At 36.6% G+C, this 21684-nt stretch overlaps 1 protein-coding gene across 5 annotated transcripts in view; it reads left to right on the top strand.

Annotated features, from left to right (window-relative positions):
* Positions 1-16321, top strand: part of LOC139123076 (uncharacterized) — a 37217-nt gene extending 20896 nt beyond the window's left edge. For 3 of the 5 annotated variants that reach the window (XM_070689056.1, XM_070689058.1, XM_070689057.1), the window contains 6 exons: positions 819-888; positions 5821-5902; positions 9839-9962; positions 10347-10695; positions 12698-12967; positions 16167-16321. In XM_070689056.1, the coding sequence (XP_070545157.1) occupies positions 819-888; positions 5821-5902; positions 9839-9845 (159 nt within the window). In that variant the 3' untranslated portion in view covers positions 9846-9962; positions 10347-10695; positions 12698-12967; positions 16167-16321. Of the gene's footprint in view, positions 1-818; positions 889-5820; positions 5903-9838; positions 9963-10346; positions 10696-12697; positions 12968-16166 lie in introns of those variants that run through there. The other 2 variants (XM_070689053.1, XM_070689054.1) reach the window with 1 other exon arrangement.
* Positions 16322-21684: the final 5363 nt, after the last annotated feature.

Raw genomic sequence — 21684 nt, 5'->3', positions numbered from 1 at the left:
TTGTTCAAGTAATGATGAAATTTACATATGCTAGTTTTGTAACCATATTCTCATTTTTGATCACTCCATCTCTAATATTGCTGGTCTGATAGCTCATTTGATATGTAGCTTTCTATGGAAGTTTTGTCAAACTTTGTTGGAATTTTTTTTGTCATTTGTTTTCTCCGTTTTCTTAAAAATAATCTTCTTTTGAAATAATGGTTCAAAGTTAGCAAATCTAGTACAGAGGTTTCCATGAATGATTTCATTCAGTCTTGGTCAAAAGATGGTGAAATTTGTACTTCTCAATGGATGGCTTTAAATGGGTTTGTTGCTATTTTGGGATTACCTCATTCAAGTTTCTGAAAATGATGGTGCAGAGCAGTTGCATATATGCAGTTGAAGAGTCAATCTAGACAAATTTGGTCAAAGTGTTTTTCTTTGAAACTTCATCTTGATTTCAAAATTTGATGTACAGGTCGTATGGGTAACTTCAGGCTAACCTCATCAAATTATGAGGAAAATGTCAGCTAATGTTATGTGTAGAGTCCTTGTGTTCATTCCAGTTTATTTACCTTCTGTCATTAACTTTGAGAATGCATTCTGTATCTGAAATATTGTTTGTCAACTTTTCTTGCAGTTATGTTGATACATGAGTTATACAGAAATTTTGGTCATCATTTTTCCAGCAAAATAGCAGTGGATCCATATCGGCCTCTTGGTCACTTTTTAAAACCCTTTCTCTTGATGCTGGCAGGGAGAAGTATGTTGGCAAGTTCCAAGAACTATCAAACAATCTGAATACTAACTTTTCACAATTTTTTGGTCTTTTCCTTCAGCATATCCCATTGACAACTCCAGTTGAAAGCTCAGAGAAAAACACGACAAATGGCAAAGATGACAAGGATTGTAAGTAGAGAATTTACAGGGAGTTTTCATTGGTAATCATCTTGAATAGTCCAGATGGATGCCTCTTAAAATTACCCCAAGTCTGTTGGTGTTTTTAGCTCACATTTGGTGTACCAATGTGAGGTTATCGTATAAGCTGAATCAGTCATTTGCATCTGATTTGCATGTCTGTAAAAAATTTGCATGTCTATATTTGTGGGTATGTGCGGATGTATGTCCGTCACACACAAAGGCTCCCATACCGCCAAAGCTACCATCTCAGTATTTGGTGTACAGGTAGATGCAGGACCGGAGTTGATGTGAATTTGTTCAAATGAACACATCAGTGTCAAAAATGTGCAAATTAGGTAAGAAAAAGTGAAATCCTGCAAATGTGCAGGAGGCATGGCAGTGAGAAACAGGCAAACTCCACTGATCTTGACTCATTTCCTGCCATTGTTTATGACCATTTACATATTAACAGACCTGATGAAACCATAGACAGTAGATGGGGAAAGACCGTTTATACTAAACTAAGAGGGGCTTGTTTCTGCTATGCATGTTGCTAAAGTTGACCTCCAGTACCTAAAGTTAGACCTTAATTACTTTTGTCATTCTTGTTTTTCTGGTTTAAATATTTCTTGTTGTTTTTCTGGTTGTACTGTGCAGAAATCATTGCCATAACATCAACGTAGAATTTTCCTCCACTGAACAGATAGAAACAACATTTATTGTTGATCATTGGTAACCCATACTGGTATATACCAATTCTGATCAAATTTGAGCGACACCGTATAATTGCGGTATTTTGTTTCTTAAACACATAAAGTGAAGGAATAAACTTCAGAAAAGTCACATTGATAACTGTGTAGGCCTGAGCAAGATACAAAATAAAAGGTTACAAAGCAAGCACTCCATTATATGAAGTAATGGCAACACACTTTTGAATGAGTGGTATTGAAGGTATAAACATCACTAGTTGTAAATTAAGTACAAGTCGGTTTGTTATAAATCCTTATAAAAAGGATGTTACCCTTGGACAAAATCAAAATACGAAAATTGGCAATTCTGAGTGTGAAGAGTTATTCTCTCGAAGCTTCCTGGAAAAATGTTTTGATGTGAAACTTTTCATGTCTGTTAGTAAACTATATTTGCCAATTTAGCACCTGAATACCTTATTGCAAATTAATCCTCTTTCTCCCAAGTTGTATTTATTCTGTGGTTTGTCTATGGAGCCTGGTAGAAAGAGGATTAATAAGTCAGTGGAGTTTTTTAAAAATTGCTAACTTTTGATAAAGTTACACAATGTGGTCTTGGTATGGATCATCTGAAAATAATAAGATGAGGAAGGTTCCCACAATATAAATACAAAATAATCCTCCTTACCAAGTTTAGGAAGCGTATATACCAATGAGGCTCAGTCTTTGAATAAGTGATGTGTGATTTCTGGTGGGCAGGGACAAATAACAGAATTGATTTCAATTTTGAGCAGCCTGAGTCATCTCAAGTATCTCAAGAACTGCTGAAGGGATGTCAACCAATTTGGTGCACAGCTTCAGGATCTAAATGGCAAGAACTGAAAAGGTTTTGGTGGGCGTGGCTTGGATTTTAATGAAGTTATGAAAGTTTTAATTTTTCTGTTACGCTGCGTATGACAAGTGAAAACGATCGACTGTTTGAGGGCGCTGTGAAATGAGCTGGTCCGGGTTGGCTACAGCTGGTGGATAGCTCTGGTTTCAACCACGGTCCCTCAGTGTTTCAACCTCGTATTGAACATTAAAAATATGATATTTATTACTCATTCAACTCACTATTCAAGATAAAATATCGTTTAGCAAATTAGCTTTACCGTAGGTGATTGATTGTTTCTCTCGCTGCTCGATCGCCAGAAATGACTACATATGTTCTCTACCTAGCCTCATGGCATGGCATTATCACTCGCCCGATCCCTAAATGGATGAGTGCTGATGAATAATAACTTTGGGTCAAAGGTATTGAAGTGTCCAATCAGGTTCGTGCGCAGAGTCCAAGGCCGTGACCTACTTCATGTACCGGGTACTTCTGCCGTGTTTTGATTTGTTTCACCAAGAAACATGCTCGGCAGTGTCCATAAAAGTATGTTTGCTCTCCTTTGTAAGCATTTTTGAATTCTGTGTCTGATTAAAAAGGCGAGGTTTTCGTGAAACAAATTCTGGGATAGGCTTTGGTATGCATACGATCGGCATCGTGGCAGTGCATGTAGCGTACCATGCTTGTGTAACTGCCGAGCTCAACGTGCATTCACGGTTGATACTCATGTACAATCATGATGTGTTCAATTCCGATGAAGATTCATGTCTTACTTTTGCAGTCTTTTTTCGTATGATAATCCCGACAATTCGTGTTACGGTTAGACGTGGTGGCCATTTTATGATAAGTTTCAATTCTGCACAGCTACATAGCGTCACTATCGTGTGATCGAGGTACAGCATTGTTGAACGGGATACAGAAACTCTGCAGAGGGAGAAGCGATCGTTGACATGAACAGTCGAGTACTTCAGCACGTAGTCCGCAGATTGCGGATTGAGAAAATAAACATGTCCCAGTAAATAACGGAATATTTATGTACATTAACTCGATATTAATTAAATTTCCAGTTCATTGCAAAAAAATGTATTGCAAAGATTAATTTGTCGCTGACAAATACTGCACTGTACGGAAAAAACAGTCTGTAGAATAGTTCAAGTAGTACTACCCGAGACAAACACTTGTGTTGTCAATTTTGATTTCATTTCACAAACTTCATACTTCATCGAGTATCGCGTATTTCAGCCTTTGTGAAGCCATTTTATTGATATTTTTAATTTTTGTCTTGGCTTTGTTGTGGAACATGTTGAATTGTCTCCGCGGACATGTTGGCACTAAGGACATGGTGCAAACATCAGCGGCCAAATTATCATTCCGAAGCAAACAGTTCTATCACAGAAACACCATCAATTCTCTTTAGCAAAGTTGCGTTAAATATTCAGTAAAATGTCACATAACGTTAAAAGTGTGACGGGGTCGAAGTGACTTGGGTACCGGGGTCGACCAAAACCAGTGTGAATTACTGGGGTTGAAGTGGACAGCGGTCGGAATGACGTGTTCCCTAAGCGAGCTACCTTCAGAAGTCTGTTTCGTCCCAAAAAAGTCAACTTTTAAAACCCGTCATTTATTTACTGATGTTATTCTCAGCATCACAAACATATACGCCTCTGCTATGTATCACAGCAAATAGTTATATTTGAGCACCCCGTAAATGGGATCCTCGTTTTTTTGCGAACCCAGAAGTGTGTCTTGCTCAATGCATTTCCTACCCATAGCAAGGGAAACTGCCCGCGTTCCCATGCACCTTTTTTCAATGCCAGTGCAACGCTATCTGTGCAAAATTTGTGGTGATATGCTCCCGTGTGATGGAAAACCTCTCTTATTCTAACAATGACGTAGTTGACTTTGGACTTCGATTTCGTAAATGTGATGTCCATGCAGTGAGTTTGGGTTGGCGCGCTTATAATGCAATCTTCGCCCGCCTGCAGTCCGATATCCCGCATAAGGCATAAGACCACTAGAAAGATTGCAAGAAACCCGTATTTCAACTCTGTTGTCATTTTTAGTTGCCTTCACTGCTTATCGGAGAGGTTTTTCCAGGATTGGAAGCCATGGGAATGTAAATCTATATCTTTCTCTGTACTGCGCCCTTATAGATCGCCTCTAACTCCTGAAAACAACGGTAGAAATCAAAACCACGCGGTCCATTTGCAAGCAAACAGTTCAAAGATCATTTTCCGCATGCGGGAAAATTTGGCCACCGATGAAATTTTTCGTCTCAAAGCGTTAAAGTTGAGTATGCGAAATCTGTGTTGCTGGAAGCCTTTTTGTTTGCCAAGGACCTAAAAGTGGGCCACCTGATTGGCCCAAACGATGGCATAGTGTACATTGAAGATACTATGATATAACATTATCGAAAGTCATTAACTAGTTTTATTTCAGCCAATTCCTTATTTGCATATGTAATGAACATTTCTAATTAGGGATATATATATCTGAATTGACTCAACCAAAGTTGATGAATCTTGCTACATATATTTCAGATACTATAATACATGTTATTGAAATTTGTTATGAATTTTTCCTTCAGCCAATTTCTAATTTATATATTTGATGGATTTTCTTAATTAGGGATATTTATCTGTATTGACTTGACCAAAGTCGACAAAACTTGCTATGTACATTAAAGATACTACGATACAAGATTATTGAAAGTCATTTGACATTTTTATTTCAGCCAATTCCCAATTTGCATATTTAATGAACCTTCCTAATTAGGGATATATACTGGCATTTACTTGATAAAAGTTGGCGAAACATGCTGTGTACATTGATCATTATACCAGGTTATAACAGTATTGAAAGTCATTTTGCATTTTCATGTCAGCTAATTCATAATTTGCATAGCTAATAAGCTTTCACGGTTTGGCATATAGAGCTTGAAGGACTTGACCAAAGGCAATTACACATGCTATATTGTGATACAATGACAGTACTCAAAGAAATTAATTATTTTTATTTCAGCTAATTACATATTTGAATACTTAATGACCTTTAGAATTGATCTGTGGTGAAATTCATTATGTTGACCATAACACTTTAAATGAAGTTGCAAACATGTGGCAAAGGTTCAAACTTGCACATAAATGCTATATATAATGAAACACAGTGAGCATTTTCAGTTCATATCGGTTACCGGATCCTTTGATCGGAAAAATAATTGTACATACTGTAATTATCCATTACACTTCCAGGAGCCATTTTTTTCACTGTACCATAATTTTGTCACATAGTGGGGTTTTCCATATTTTCTCTCTGAAGAGCCAGCCTATTTTTGAATGGGAGTGATAAATTTGAAACTTGTCTATTTCTTCATTTTATCTACAGATCCAAGGGAAAATCCTCATATAGTTGCAGATGTGCCAGGAGTTTCTGTTCAATTAAAAAAACCAATCATTGCAACATACCAGTAAGTAATATTGAGTTATTATTGATAGGGTGGAAATCACATCTCATATCCTTACACAGTACACATCCTTCAAGGGATTTGCATGAAATTATCTGATATTGCAAAGTGTATTGTTGTGGGACAGCAGTCTTTATTGTATGCTTCTGATACAAATATACACAAACATTTGATGTAAGCTCCCTTATAGGGACCAGGAGCTATTTGGATCAGTGGGTTTATGCATTGCTGTATTATATGTACCTAATGTATTGTCAGTTGTTACCTTGTAAGACAATTTGACATGCAACTGGTTCAAGTGTTTTCCACTCATGACAAGGAAATTTCAAGAAATTTGCTATTTAACTCCGCGAATTTGGATGGCGGGCATACAATGTGTGTGCGTCTCTGTGTGTGTGTGTGTGTGTGTTGTATATGTCTGTATGTCCGCTCATCTACCCAAAAACTTTGAAAGCTGCTCCATGATTATCAGCAAAGTCTTTGGCATAACGTAATATCATTGGTTGCAGATAGAATTGTGTAAGACGACAGTGTGTAATTGTGTAAAATAAGCTGAAAAATAGCAAAAATAACAAAAGCTCAAGTTCTATCAATCCAAATCCTTTAACATTTGATGCATACATGTACCTGTATGTTCTAAGGAATGTCTTGAAACAGGTGCATTCCAATAAAGCGTAAAATTTGGATCTTTAGATTTTATCCAAAAAAGAAATTTTGTAATTCTTCTGAAGCCTCTTGTCCGATAGCTTTGCAATATATTTTTTAAGTTTCTAGGGATGACTTCATTCAATTTCATTCAGATGACATGCAATTTGCATTTGTAAATGTTTTGCTGATTTTATGGTCTGTTCCAAAAATCCAAGTTCAAAAATTCAAGTGTACAATTCTCACCATGCATGCGTTTGTAATGAGATCTTAATTGGGCGGTGCCTTTCAGTTTTCCCTTTCATCATTGCAATTAATGTATATTTGTCATAGGAATGAAGTTTGAGTAGGACAATTTTGGCCCATATTCTCATTTCTGTTAAAAACAATGTTCCACAAGACAACTTCTCATATAGGCTTCATTTGTTACAAATGTCTTCAGGAATGACTTTTTAATGTTGAATTGTCAAATGATGATAAAACTTGCCTGTGTAAATTTCGAATGTACCTCCATTCTGACCAAAACATCCTTTTTAGTCCCCGCAGACGAAGTCCGGCGGGGACTTATAGATTGGGTCCCGTCCGTCCGTCCGCAGCCGTTTCTCAGACACTGCTGAACCAATTTTGTTCAAACTTGGCACAAAGGCATAGCACTATGACCTACAGATGCACATCGATTTATTTTGCGATACGATTCAATATGGCCGCAAGGTGGCCATATTTTTGTGATTTTTCATGTCTTTGAACCATAACTCAAACATCCTTGAACCGATTCTGTTCAAACTTGGCACAAAGGCATAACACTATGGCCTACATATGCATGTAGAATTATATTGTGATACAATCCAATATGGGCGTGAGGCGGCCATTTTGTTTGCGATTTTTCGTGTCTTTGAACCATAACTCAAACATCCTTGAACCGATTCTCTTCAAACTTGGCACAAAGGCATAGCACTATGACCTACATATGCATGTCGAATTATATTGCGATACGATCCAATATGGCCGCAAGGTGGCCATATTTTTGCAATTTTTCATGTCTTTGAACCATAACTCAGACATCCTTGAACCAATTCTGTTCAAACTTGGCACAAAGGCATAACACTATGGCCTACATGTGCATGTAGAATTATATTGTGATACAATCCAATATGGGCGTGAGACGGCCATTTTGTTTGCGATTTTTCGTGTCTTTGACCAATAACTCAAACATCCTTGAACCGATTCTCTTCAAACTTGGCACAAAGGCATAGCATTATGACCTACATATGCATGTTGAATTATATTGCGATGCGATCCAATATGGCCGCAAGGTGGCCATATTTTTGCAATTTTTCATGTCTTTGAACCATAACTCAGACATCCTTGAACAGATTCTGTTCAAACTTGGCACAAAGGCATAACACTATGGCCTACATGTGCATGCTGAATTATATTGCTTTACGATATAATATGGGCGTGGTGCAGCCATTTGTTTGCGATTTTTCGTGTCTTTGAACCATAACTTAAACATCCTTGAACCGATTCTGTTCAAACTTGGCACAAAGGCATAACACTATGGCCTACATATGCATGTCGCATTATATTGCGATACGATCCAATATGGGCGTGAGGCGGCCATTTTGTTTGCGATTTTTCATGTCGTTGAACCATAACTCAGACATCCTTGAACCGTTTTTGTCCAAACTTGGCACAAAGATCATGCACTATGGCATACATATACATGTCAATGTACTTCGTGACATGTTCCAATATGGTTGCCAGATTGTCATTTTTCCCCAATATCGCTGCCAGATGGTCATTTTTGGATTTCTTCATGTCTTTGAGGCTTAACCATATGCAAATATTCCTTATCCAATGTTGTTGAGAGTTGGTACAAAGATAAAGTACTATGGCATACTTATGCATGTCTACTAATTTTGTGCTATGATCCATATGGTCAATAGACAGCCATTTGATTTCAATTATGGTGTGATTTTTTTATATCTTTGAAACATAAACATAGGTCACTGTCCTTCGATGGACTGATTTTGTTTAAACGTGATATGGCTGCATTCTTGTGCACATTAATTTGTTTCATTATATGATCCGAAATGGCTGATTACAACAACATACCCGATCCCATACCATTTCTAAAATTCCACCAAACCATGACACTAGAGGCAGTGAGGGCATCGTTATGTGTGATGTAATCAAAAGTTCCTTCAGTGGTTCATTACCGGCAGAGATGGGTCAATTTATTGAACGTTCCTCAGATTACTTTATTATGCAAGTCACAGGCCTGATGCACCCGTTGCATCAATGTCATTCCACAGCTACCTAGACCACAGCTACCTAGACACCAAAGATTATAACAAAGTGGACAAGTGGGGACTGTGTGATCAACGATGACTTGTTCTCTGAAACATTTTGATTAAAAGCTCTCAAACTTATGCAGGTTCCTAGGGATGAGTAAATACTGATTTGCCAAAATGATGAAATTTGCATAATGTTAGCTGGTAGAACCAACTTTTCCTATTTTAGGTATTAAAAAAAACTTTTGCTTAAAAAAGTACTTGTCATATGACTTTCAAATGTTTCATGTAGAATATACTAGGTTGTGCCAAGCGATGATGAAGTTGGCATGTGTCAACCTATTGAGCCCAATTTTCTTATCCAGAAATATTTTGTTTTGAGACCACTCGCCTTCTAGCTTTCAAATTTGGGTAGTTGGTGTCTACTGTTGACTTTTTTCATGTTTAATGAATGACAATAAAATGTGCGTCCCAAACATTTCAAGATGTACAGTATTCAGCTTTCCAACACGGTAGCTTGTGCATGTGTAGGCTGCATTGTTACTTTGACAAGTCAGTGTTCTCCTTTCAGTATAAACAATTCACTTGTTGTAACTTTGGTATCCTTACCAGAGCTGACGCATGTTTCATTCTGTCATTCAAGGATGTGGGGGAAGATCACAAGCGTCACAAAAGTTTTGCAAGCATCACAGTGATCAAGGTGCTGTGATGCTTGAAGGGCCTGGGGTGAACACTGCAAGTGAATTCTAGGCCAGACTAGAATTTAAACATAAACAATGACAGTGCATTTTACATTTACAGATGCTATGTTGACAAGCTGGTTCAACATGCTTTAAAGAGTAGAACGAGAAACTGTAACTGACATAAAAAAAAGGGAAAAATCATCAAAAGTAGCCTACTGGTACTTTTATTTTTTTCTGGATGCTCTATTTCATGCTTTCCTGTGATTATTGGTATTCTCTATAATATGCATATCTTAATGTCCATACATCTTCTGTAGGTATTGAAGAATCCACCCTCGGCAGATGGACCTATGAATATCAACAAGGAGGTGACTGGTTCTGTTAAATCCCAAGCTGCTACAGAGTCTCAAGAGGCACATTCACTTTCACAAATTGAAGGAGGTAAGAATTTGCAAATTTAGAATACACCTTGGGGACAGATATTAAGACTCTAAAATTTACAAGACTTTCTGATCTATCACTTCCTTTGGCTCATTTTGAAGCTCCTGAATTAAATTTTCATGGTCTTATTTTATTATTTGAATCAAAATTTAATTTTCCCTATACATGTAGAGTTAACACAGGAATGGTGACCAGTTTGAATTTAAAATATTGGTAAATTTAAAGCTTCTCGCAAATTCTGTTGTTCATGTTGGTAGATGTAAAACAATTACATGAATACGCCCTCAATGTTTTTTATATCTTTTAAGAGAGAAGATATAGATAATCTTAGCAATTATTTGCATAATGGCAATTCTCCATAACATTTATTTCCACTATTTACAGGCGCTCCACTGAAGAGGCATAAGAGTAGCCAGATTAAATGGAAACAGCAAAGTGATACAACTTCCAAGAGGGAAAACTCTTACAAAAGCGATGCTGTTGCTCTGCCTCCTGCATCCATACCTGGCAAGTCCCTACAGAGATACAAGTGTGTCAGTAAGGCAAAGAAAGACTATGACATTAACCAAATAGTCATACCCAAGTATGTGGCATCATCAACGAGAATTGAAAAACCAAAATACAAGGACATCCCAATACCAAAGTGGCGAGTACTTGAAATATACAGTTCAAATGGAGAATTCCCTTCAAGGATGACAATGTCATAAATAGCACAATTTCAAATAAAAATGAGGTAAATAAATACCAATAAAAGGTTCTCCATGAGTGGATTTTGACGGGTTAGCTTCCCCTCTTTTTCCTATCATTCTATTTACATGTTAACAACCAAATGAATGAATATTTTCATCACAAAAATATGTAAATTATACATTGTAAAGTGAAGGAAGCAACCCTATGTATTTCAAGCTTAGGACAACTGTGTAATATTTCAGTGTTGATCCTACTACCCTTCTTATGTTACATATTCATATCAAAAATGTACCTTAATAATTAGTTCCAGAGACCAGCTCTGGAACTGTTAGTTTTTGCTCACTTTCCTTCTTTCTTTCTTTCTTTCTTTCTTTCTTTCTTTCTTTCTTTCTTTCTTTCTTTCTCTATTTCCGGTTTTACTACCATAGAACATGCTATACACAAATTTTACCTTAATTACCCAGAATGCATTGCGACACGCTTATGACGTCATCGCTCAGCTCGGACGGGTTTTACGGGCATTTCTTGTTTGTTTATTTATTTATTTTTATTTGGCATTGCTCAACTATCATATTGCGTTCAGTTATTAATAATTCTAGCTTTCTTTCGCTTTGTTTTTCGTTGCTTTTTGATTTTATTTTTCTCTAAATACTCGCCGTACGTGGCGCTATACTGTTTCGCCCGAATGTTGAATGGCACATTAACAATGGCGGCATATCGATCGCTTCGCTCGCACATAGAGAGAAAAGTAGCCTTTCCCTAAGTTTACAAGCGCGGCTGGGCACATCGTGTACCTAGGCGAGGTGGGTGTGCTCGAAAACGATGATCAATGCAAAATTTGGACTCAAAATCAGCTGTTTTGGCGGAGAAACTGCCCGCCGTATTTCTGAGGAGCCACCAGCGGTTTTTCCTATATCAGTCTGCGGGGCTGTGGTGGGAGGCCGTTTAACGCCGGTAACACACAGCCCTGCCATGCAGAGCTAGGCATTCATAGTGAATGTACTGTCTGTCATGCACCGGCATGCGTTGGCTGCACGTAAAAGCAACTCAACTTTCCAAGATCAAACGGTCAGTATCTTGTGAAAACAGCGACATAGCAATGAAAATTGTTTTAGTCTGTGCTTTTAATCAAATGAAAATGCATGTGGCTCAATTTCAACGGCCTAGGTCCGATGTTTCCTCTCGTCTGATCATCGTCGTAAATCACATGCCTCTTTACGGCAACAACTCAGCGCTACCTGTCAAGCGATTGATTTTTGCGTAGGTCAGCGGAGCGAAAGTTATTGCTCTGGCTCGCGAGAATGTCGTCTGATAAACATTTCCGTGCGTTGTCGCCCCCGTATGTATCTGTTGCGTTTTTACCGTAGGCTACATGTAGGCATTTGTGATCTGTGTACTGTAATTCCCCGGACTGCCTTGCTTTTAGTTGTATTAGGCCTATGGTGTTTACTGCTATCAGCCCTGAATATTAAAATCCAAAGCACTCTTTCATTCTGCACCTATCTTTGTCACACATTCTCTTGTTTCTTCCGCTGCTCTGGTCTCTGGAACTTCGCTTTTGCTTGCAAATGCTTTCTAGTTCTTCCTTGTATTTGCACAAATTGTGTTTACTTTTAATATCGTTGTGATAAAAGAATTCAACTTAGTAAAAACAGATTTGCCATTAGGATATTGGCCTATTCTTCTGTGCAAGGGCAATAGCATTTTCGACAGACTTCTGTGATCTTTATACAGGAACAAACATGTAGATATACCTCTGTGGAGAGATATAAGTTTCAATTCTTTGGTTAATTTACATTGTTCTATTTGTATCTGAAGACAAGACAGCTTTTTGCTATCAGAAAATTGTATCATATAAATAGTGATAATGTAAACATGTATAATGTTAACATAAAAAACCAATCAGGTAAAAAATTACTCTTTTTAACTTAAGAGCAAAGCTCAATGGATAAAAACAATTAAAAGTAAGGTTTAGCAGTGGTAATTGAGTAGACTCAGTAGATTTTCATTACTAGCTATATTTTACTTGAAAACTTATTTTGCAGATTGAAGATATGTCTGATGAAGCCTTTGCTGAGCGTCACGCCCCAGAAGAGAAAAAGGAGCGAGATAAGCATAACCCTTCTGTTCCAGGAAAAGCCAGGAAGAAAAACCCTTATGCAGCATGCAGTCTTGATTCTGTGGGTAGTGATGCAGGGAGATCCTCAGCAGTGCACCCATGGGAGAGAAGTTTTCCACTAACAGATGAGCAAGCTGCTGCTTTAGATGGCAACATACCACCACAATCACCTGTTCAGCCAGCTACTATACCAGAGGTAATCAAGAGGTCAACAACTGTTGAGGGCAGCAGTCAGGGAACCATATCACACTCTGACATAAATTCCCAAAGTCATAAAGACTAGAGAACCTTAATGGTCTTGTGCTCACTTTATAGAGAAGAGAAATGTATATAGGCAAAGAGTCAGAAAACCTGTTATCATTTCGACGTTCAGCATTCTTTTAATTGTTCGTCACCTAGGGCAAAGTTTGATAACCATCAGACAAACTAATTTCAGCCTGTTAAAATGTAATAAGATTTGTGCGTAGACTATGTTCCTATCCTCCTGTACTATGACATCAAAGGGAAACCTAAGCCCAATGAATTTCACCATTTATCCCTTCTAAAATAACCCTGGAATACAATGCAGCTCAAATTTGCCACATACTTGCACATGCCAACGACTACGGCCGGACGATAGAAAAGTTGAATTAGACGACAGTTTTGAAAATGAGCTCGGAATCCAATGGGTGCAAAAGGGCTCATGAGAAGAGTGTGCGTGACGTCATCGGCGATACACTAACGTTGTGTGACAGCTTACCGTAGCATTGGAGTCTATGACTGTGGTAGTCAACTTTTTAATCAAATGCTCAGTAGCATGCAAAATTGTTTACTCTTGTACAGTTGAGTGGAAAAATGACTCGAGAAAGAACAAAAACATTGTTAGTTTTTAGCTCACATTTGTTATACTAATGTGAGGTTATCACATAAGCTGAAGTCGGCGGCGTCTGTATGCATGTGTGTGTGTATGTATGTAAGTGTGTACGTATAGTATGTCTATCAATATCAAAAACGTGCGAATTGCTGCACTTTTCAGCTTGGTATTTGGTGTGTTGATGCATCCTGGGCTATGGATAAGATTTTGTTCAAATGAAATATGCACTGGCAAAATTATGCAAATGCACTTGAAAATGTGAAAATGGTCAAAATTAATGACTCAAGAACCACTGTTTTGATTGCTTTGAAAATTAGTGTGCAATTACTTTAGGTGGACCTTATACAGTTGTATGTATATAGTGATTTATCTTGAATTTTATATTTTTGCTGATTTTTGGTTACTTTTCTCATGTTAAGTAAAAGTTCTTCTCTGAAACCGCTTGCCCAATTGCTTTCAAATTTGGGCTTGATATTTGTAAAGTTGTTACCTTCTAATTTCTTGAAATTATGACAAAATGGCAAAATTATCGTTTTGGGGCAATTGTTGTCATTTCGGTCAAAAAATTGTAAAAAATCTTTTTTCTCCAAAACTGTTGTACAAATAGCTTGTATATTTGGTGTACAGTTGCCCAGGGATGACAATAGTTTGATATGTGGAAATTGTCCAGAAATATGGAAATTTGTATGAAATTTTTAAAGACAAGTTTGTCATTTTTGGTCAGGAAATTTTGTTCTCAAAAGCTATGTGTCTGATAGCTTTGTAATTTGGTATAAAAGTCCTGAAGGATATTATCTTGTGCTCAAAGTGTTGGGAAACCCCAAATTTGTATAGTTTAGGTAATTTTCTCAGTCTGTGACCTTAAATGACCTATACCAACCCAGGATATGTTGTGAGACAGTGTTTAAGGCTGTGAACATAATTTTGTCATAATTGGTATCAATTCGTAGTGAAATTTGATCCAGAAAACAAAGCTGAGGTTAATTTTTTCATTTCGAACCAATGTTTACAACTTTCCATGTAAGACACACAAGAACTGATAAGAAATTTGGATTCAGTATAATTCCAAGATGCCAAGTTAAGATCTGCACATTTCAAGCATGATTATTTTACTGTATAAGGGGTTTTGGGACCCTATCATCAATACAAGACGATACTACACAATGTGTTCTTATCTTGACAAGCTAAGTCAGCCTGAAATTGTCAGTTTTAACCAGGTAAATATGGTGATTTGGGACTCTAATATCCGAAGACGAAACTACATGTACACAACCGTCTCTTATCTCGACAGCCCTGGTCTACAAAATCACTGATATATACCCGATAAATATAGGCAATTTTTGGACTCTACCTGGTAATATTGACACTAGACGATACTAGAATGACTTATTGCCTATTGTGTCTCGGCACACCAGGTCTGACAAATCGACAACATTTTATACTCGATAAATATTTGCAATATTGGGACTCTAACTCTGATACTACCGGTTGACGACACTGACTCTGAATCAAATTGCAGGTAAATATGCGATGCATATCGGAGATTTCGCCACCTAACAAATCTGACCACCTGACTATTTGTGTCCAACTTTTAGTTCAAAAAATAGAATCCATGACCAGTAGTCAACAATCAGACATTTTTACAATAATTATTAGATTTATTCATACAAGAATACATTTTTTACCATTTTTAAAGTTAATGTCAACACAAATACCCTTTACTGTCAGGATTTCGTCAAGAGTGCCAATCAGATATCATCAAAAGTATGGGAGGGCCTTGCGCGAAATACATCATTTACATTTAATACATTTTACATTATGATCGGTACTTCTATGGAGAAACCAATCGGACATAATTGGGAGTTTGGGAGGGCCTTGCACAAAATGCATAATTTACATGTATATATTTTACATGATGATCAGGACTTAGACACAGGACCAATGGACATCATCAGGAGTTTCGGCTGGTCTTCCACGAAGTACATTCTTTACAAAAATAGACGATACAAGATTTTTCAAATCGCAGGTAAATATACAATATATATCGGAGATTTCATCACCTTACAGATCTGACCAAGCCCCTACTTCCTCAGTTCAATGCCAACTTCGAAAAATAGAGGATATGTCAAATCGTGCACAAAATATTTAGAAGGGATAAATGATGAAATTTGCTGGATTTAGGTTTCCCTTTAAGGACCTTCTACAGTGCCTATAATTACAACAAACACCATTCCCAGGCAGAGTCTCCAGGTGTAACTTTTGCATGGTTTATTTATGGTGACAGTACCTAACATTTGCAATACTGTACAAAATTGGTTTCATGTTATAAAAAATTGTTTAATGTAGACAAGGTGCAATGGGACATAAACAAACAATTAAAAATACGTGCAATATCAGATTGAAAATGCTTCCTTTTACGTAGAAGTAATGCTCTGTGCAGGGCAAAGTTAAAGTTAATTAAGCAGGGTGTGCCAATGTGAATACAAAAGGATGCATGTAATTATTTACTATACTTATCTTTTGAAAACTTCATACTTTGCAGATTAAGGTATGTCTGTTAAAACTGCCGTCAACATGACCACAAAAGAGAAATCTCCATTGCAAGAAGAAACCAACAGTACAATGCCTGTTGAGTGCAGCAGTCAGACAGTTACATCAGACTTTGAGAATGAATCTGCAAGTGATGATGAAATGGATCACCAGAAAAGTGAAGAGTGGAAGGTACCTGAGTTGGAAAATAGAAGCAAAAATGGGCAAAAAGTAAAAGACCCAATAATTTTGAAGTTCACAAGAAGTAAAAATGGAACAGGGTCAGAGGTAGAGAAAATTACTCACAGTCACAAATACAAAAACAAAATTCTTTGATTAGGAACACATATATTTTACCAAAGAAATGGTTACCATTGGTACATATTTTAACACACTTACACTTACAGTGTGGTATTTTTCTTATAGTCCTAATACAGTACTCATATAGTGTAGTTTTGTTTGATACTCATTTTACACAAAATGAAAACTCAATTCTATGGTGTGTTCTGTATGAATGAATTTAAACTAACATTAGTCACAACTAGTAGTCTTGCTGTATTAGTAGTTTGAGAAGCTAACATTAGAAATGAATTTTAAATTGTCAATTTTTTCAAAATTTGTATCCAAAGACAACCATATTTATCCGAGTGAAGAGCCCTGTGTCTTGAGAATGTAGTTTTCTTTAAAATGAAGACTAGGGTACCGGTATACCCAGACCTGTCACCGCCCCAGTTGGCAATCGGATGGCGGAGCCCTGCCAATAAGAACATAAAAGAGCACATCAGCTGGTGGTTTTTAAAGCAGACATGCTATGATTTTACTAATACAATTGCTATCAGAATTCTTTGTATTTCTCTTGCTAGGAGTATTGTGGAGTACTGTTCAGGTGTGGTCTCCAAACAACAGTCTTAAATTGACAAAATGGAATGAGTTAAAGGAAAGTCATACAATTCTTTGTTTTAAAGAGGATGGAGTATGAGGTTGATAATTCTTGTCATTTATGTTATTAATCTTTTGGCATTCTACATATAGCATCAAAGTTTAGATCTTTGTTTTGTCCTCACAAAGTATTTGTTTTATCTCCAGTGATGAACTTTTAAATAGTGTCTATTGTTTTGATGTTGATCTGTTGTCTAGTTTTTGTGCTTTGAAATCCAAAGTGTCTACTGTTTGTCATCTCTTGCTGATATGCCTCTTATTGCAGAATGTATTACGTGTCAGTCTGTTTGTCAAGTGCAGCTGCATGTTTTTCTTTGTTTTGACTTCTCCTGTATTTTGCTTTGCTCTGTACATTTTTATTGATACAATCTAGTCATTTGGTTTATGCCTGTTGGACGTTAGCATTAACAAACAAATAAATAAATAATAAATGAATAAACAAATAAACAAAGTGTTCATCTTGTGTGACAGATAGATAGGAGAGTAACTAACTTAACTTAAAACTAACTTAAATGGCAGTTTTCTATGCAGGTCATCGTTGCATATCATTGGGTCTGTAACGTGTTAGCCATACTGAAAAAATATTCTGCCATAAGAATTATTGTCAAAGGACATCTGCACTCACTACATCTGGTACAATGCTATGTACGTCTTCCATAGCATCCATGTCTACAGTACCTACAGTGACATTGATGCTTTTTTAGCTCCTATAGACTATAGTCTGTAGAAGCTATTGGGATTGTATCGGCCTAGCGTCTGTCGTCTGTCTGTATGTATGTTTGTCCGTTTGTGAGGATGTCTGCCCACTCCAATTCCTTGAGAACTGCAGTACTTACAGACTTGATATTTGTTGTGTAGATGCAAAATATAATTATGAAAAACTGTTTGCTCTCATTTGGTATACCAAAGAGAGCTTATCGTATAAGGTGAATCATTTCATTCGCATCTCATTTACATGTCTGTTAGTCTGTCCAGATCAAAAACTCTTATACCACCGCAGCTACCATCTTAGTATTTGATGTACAAGTGCACCCAGGGATGGAGATGTGAATTTGTTCAAATGACTTTGTCGGTGTCAAAAATATGCAAATGAGAGGAAAAAGGAAAAACCTGCAAATTGCTAAAACTCAGTACCACTGGTCAGATTTGGTTGAAACTTGGTATGTAGGTTTCTTTAGGTATTTTCAATTACCGGTAGGTGTGTACAACTTTGGATGAAATTTGCATTTTTGGGCTAATTTTTTCAGTTTTTAGTCAAAAAATCTTCTTCTCTGAAACGGCTTGTCTGATTGCTTTGAAAGTTGGTATCCATGTTCCTCGGGATGACCTCAGTCAAGTTTGTAAAAATTGTAGTGAATTTTTATTTGTATTTTTAATTTGGGACAATTTCCCCAATTTTTGGTCAAAATTTTTTTCTTCATAAACTTGGTATTCAGGTTCATAAGGTTGATCAAATGTGATGTATTCAAATTCTTATTAAATTTTCAATTTTGTAGTTGTAGGCACTTTTTGTCATTTGTGGTCAAAAAATGTATTACTCATTCGATAGCTTTGATATGTGGTATACAGGTCCTTGGGGTTATCTTAATATGATATATTGGAATCAGATGAAATCTGCAATTTTGTATTTTTAGGGCAATTTTTGCTACTTTTGGTCAAAAAATTTGTTTCACAAGATGTACTTTTCTTATAACTGTGATATTGATTAGAAATATTCCTATGGATGATCTTAATTTAATGCGTTCGAATTATATCTTCTTCAGTTTCGTAATTTTGCAGCTGTATTTGCCATTTTGGTCAGGCTAACCTTAAGTGGGCTATCAAAAATGTCTTCCTCCATCAACACGTGTCACAAAAAGTTATTCTCTACATAACATAAAGGAGCTTCATCAGCTGCCAGGTCACTTGTTTGATATTGTTGAAAATATACAAATAAGCTCGAAAAAGTAGTTTTTCTAAAAATCTTAATAACAGCTGGTCAGACAGCTTTGATCTTTGTGTTATAGGTCCCTAGGGATGACCTATTTCAGTTTTGTTAAATTGTGTAGAAATATGCATATTTGTATTTTTAAAGACAATTTTGTCATTTTTGGTCAAAATTTTTTTTTTCACAAAACTATTTGTCTTATAGCTTTGATATTTGGTATACAGGTTCATAGGGATGATCAAAATGTAATGTATGGAAATTATGATGAAATCTACAATTTTGTATTTTTTGGACAAGTTTTGCCTTTTTGGTTAAAAAATCTGACTGCTTTGATATTTGCTTTACAGGTTCCTAGGGGTTATTTTAGTGTATGGTATATTGAAATCGTGATGAAATCTTCAATTTTATGTTTTTGGGCAATTTTTGCCAGTGTTGGTCAGGTCATCCTGAAATGAGCTATCAAATGTATCCACCTTCATCAACACATGTGTCACAAATAGTTATTCTCTGCATAACACAGTAGAGCTCTATCAGCAGTTAAGATTGCTTTTTTCTTCAAAACTGCTGGTCAGATAGCTTTGATGTTTGGTATACAGGTCCCTTAGGATGGATGACCTTAGTGAGATAATTTCATTTAGTAAGGAAATACTTAATTTTATATTTCAAAGTTGGAATTTACATGTATCACTGATCATTGGACGAATGACTCGTGGTTTTCTGCTTTTGATCACAACTTTCAACTTACTTGGACAATGCTGACTTCCTATGTATTTTGCGTACAATAAATGTCAAAATATAGTTGTACATTTTTATCTGAAACAACAAGTATTCATATTTAATGTTACACATACTTCTCACACAACTGGGAAATAATTGAAATCTTTGTTTTTCACTGATGTCCAACGTTGGAAAGTTAGTAAAGCTTTTGTTAGATTCATTCTCAGCTTATTTGGTTTACATGATAGTTTTTATCGCACGTTTTATGCCTGGTTTGTCTGAGTATTACATGACTGTGATTAATTACCAAAAATTTCAAGTTTAGCCACTAAAACTTTACGGTTGATCACCAAAATTGAAAACTGGTTGTTAGAATAGACTACATCCTAAAAATTGAAAGTTCAAACTCTTTGCAAATACAATAGCACTTCAGGCCACTTGTTGAAACATAAATCTCTAGGGGTCTTAGCTAACTGATTGTTATGCCAGGTGAATTAGTGTTGTAGATATTGTGAGTTCAAGTCCGATAAAAAGTAATGCATTCAGTGAAACTGTGTCAAGTTTGATGACACTTTACATGTTCATACTGAGAGCTACTGACACTGAAGGGTATGAGGAGTATCAAATTATTGCTTTAATGAATCATCGACACAGAAACCGCTTGTCTAATAGATCTTTAACGTTTTGAGATTTTCGTCAAACTTCCTGTATAAGTGTCCACCTAGTGTGAGAGACACATGGCAAAGACACTATAGGCATAGATGGCAGTTTTCTGTGCTGGCTATTGATGGATGTCTGTGTATATAGGGGATGTGTAAGTATGAGCCATACTGAAACTTCTTTTGCCGTAAGAATATTGCCAAAGACCTCTGAACTCACTATATGGTATTATTCTATGCACGTCTTCGATGCTATCTAAGTGTGTAGTAGCTACGGTGGCATTGGTGCTTTTTTCATTTCCACAAAATCAGGCAGTAAACGAAAAATGTCCTCAACAGTTCGCATCTCTGAACTGTTCGTTGACTTACATTTGAATTAACCAGTGCCAATGCTCATTTCATAACAGCAAATGCATTTTTTCGGTAACAATATTTAGTGCCTGTTATTTTTCCCGTCATAAACATATACCTCTCCCTGCAGCAAACTTATTAGACCTCAAAGAATATTATCGTTATGTGCAAATTGTCTTTTGTTTTTCAAAAAAACAAAGAACGCTATTGTTGTTGAATACAGCCTTACCCAAATGCAAAGAGAATGTACCAGTGTCGAGAAGCACGTTTACAAACTTAATGAAATCGTAATAGTTTGTGTATCATGCAATTGAGTTGTCATGACTTCTTTGACGAAAAAGACATTTTTAATCAATCATTGACAGTCTCACTGCCTGGAAAGTCAGAATCGGTTAATCAGTTCAAAGTAATTTATCAGCAAATTTTAATGTGACTTCCTTCATACGTCAGTGGTTGCATGCGAAAATTTAATGTCATGCTCATTACTATACATGACCTCCAGAGTACGCTAGTTGGGATGTTACACTCTTACAACACTGCACATCACTACCACTGCAGAGCAGAAGAGATCCGGCTCGCTCTTCACATGCACCCCTTACATTTCTTTTACCTTCTTTAACAAATCTATTCATATTTCAATACCTGTTCGCTAACAATACCCGTTCGCTTACGCCATGGCATTATGATAATGCCCTGCTTTTTTACCGTCTCTCAAAGCCACAAGGACTGGGAAAGAGTTTAAAGGGAACATTGTTTTAAAACTGCCCATCAAAGAGATACCAAGGAACTGATGTTGGCATTTCACATTACGAGGGGGACAGATAATCTTTGTATCTTAGATTGTGCGCACGTTATCCCTTAATATGATGATGATTTTGCAAGTACTTAAATCAAGAGACATTTGAACGATAAACTCGCATATTTTAATTATCGTTATG

The sequence above is a fragment of the Ptychodera flava genome, chromosome 22 (assembly GCF_041260155.1).
Source record: "Ptychodera flava strain L36383 chromosome 22, AS_Pfla_20210202, whole genome shotgun sequence".
Lineage (NCBI taxonomy): Eukaryota > Metazoa > Hemichordata > Enteropneusta > Ptychoderidae > Ptychodera > Ptychodera flava.
The sequence above is the reverse complement of the archived record's forward strand: the minus strand, read 5'-3'. Positions and strand labels throughout refer to the sequence as shown.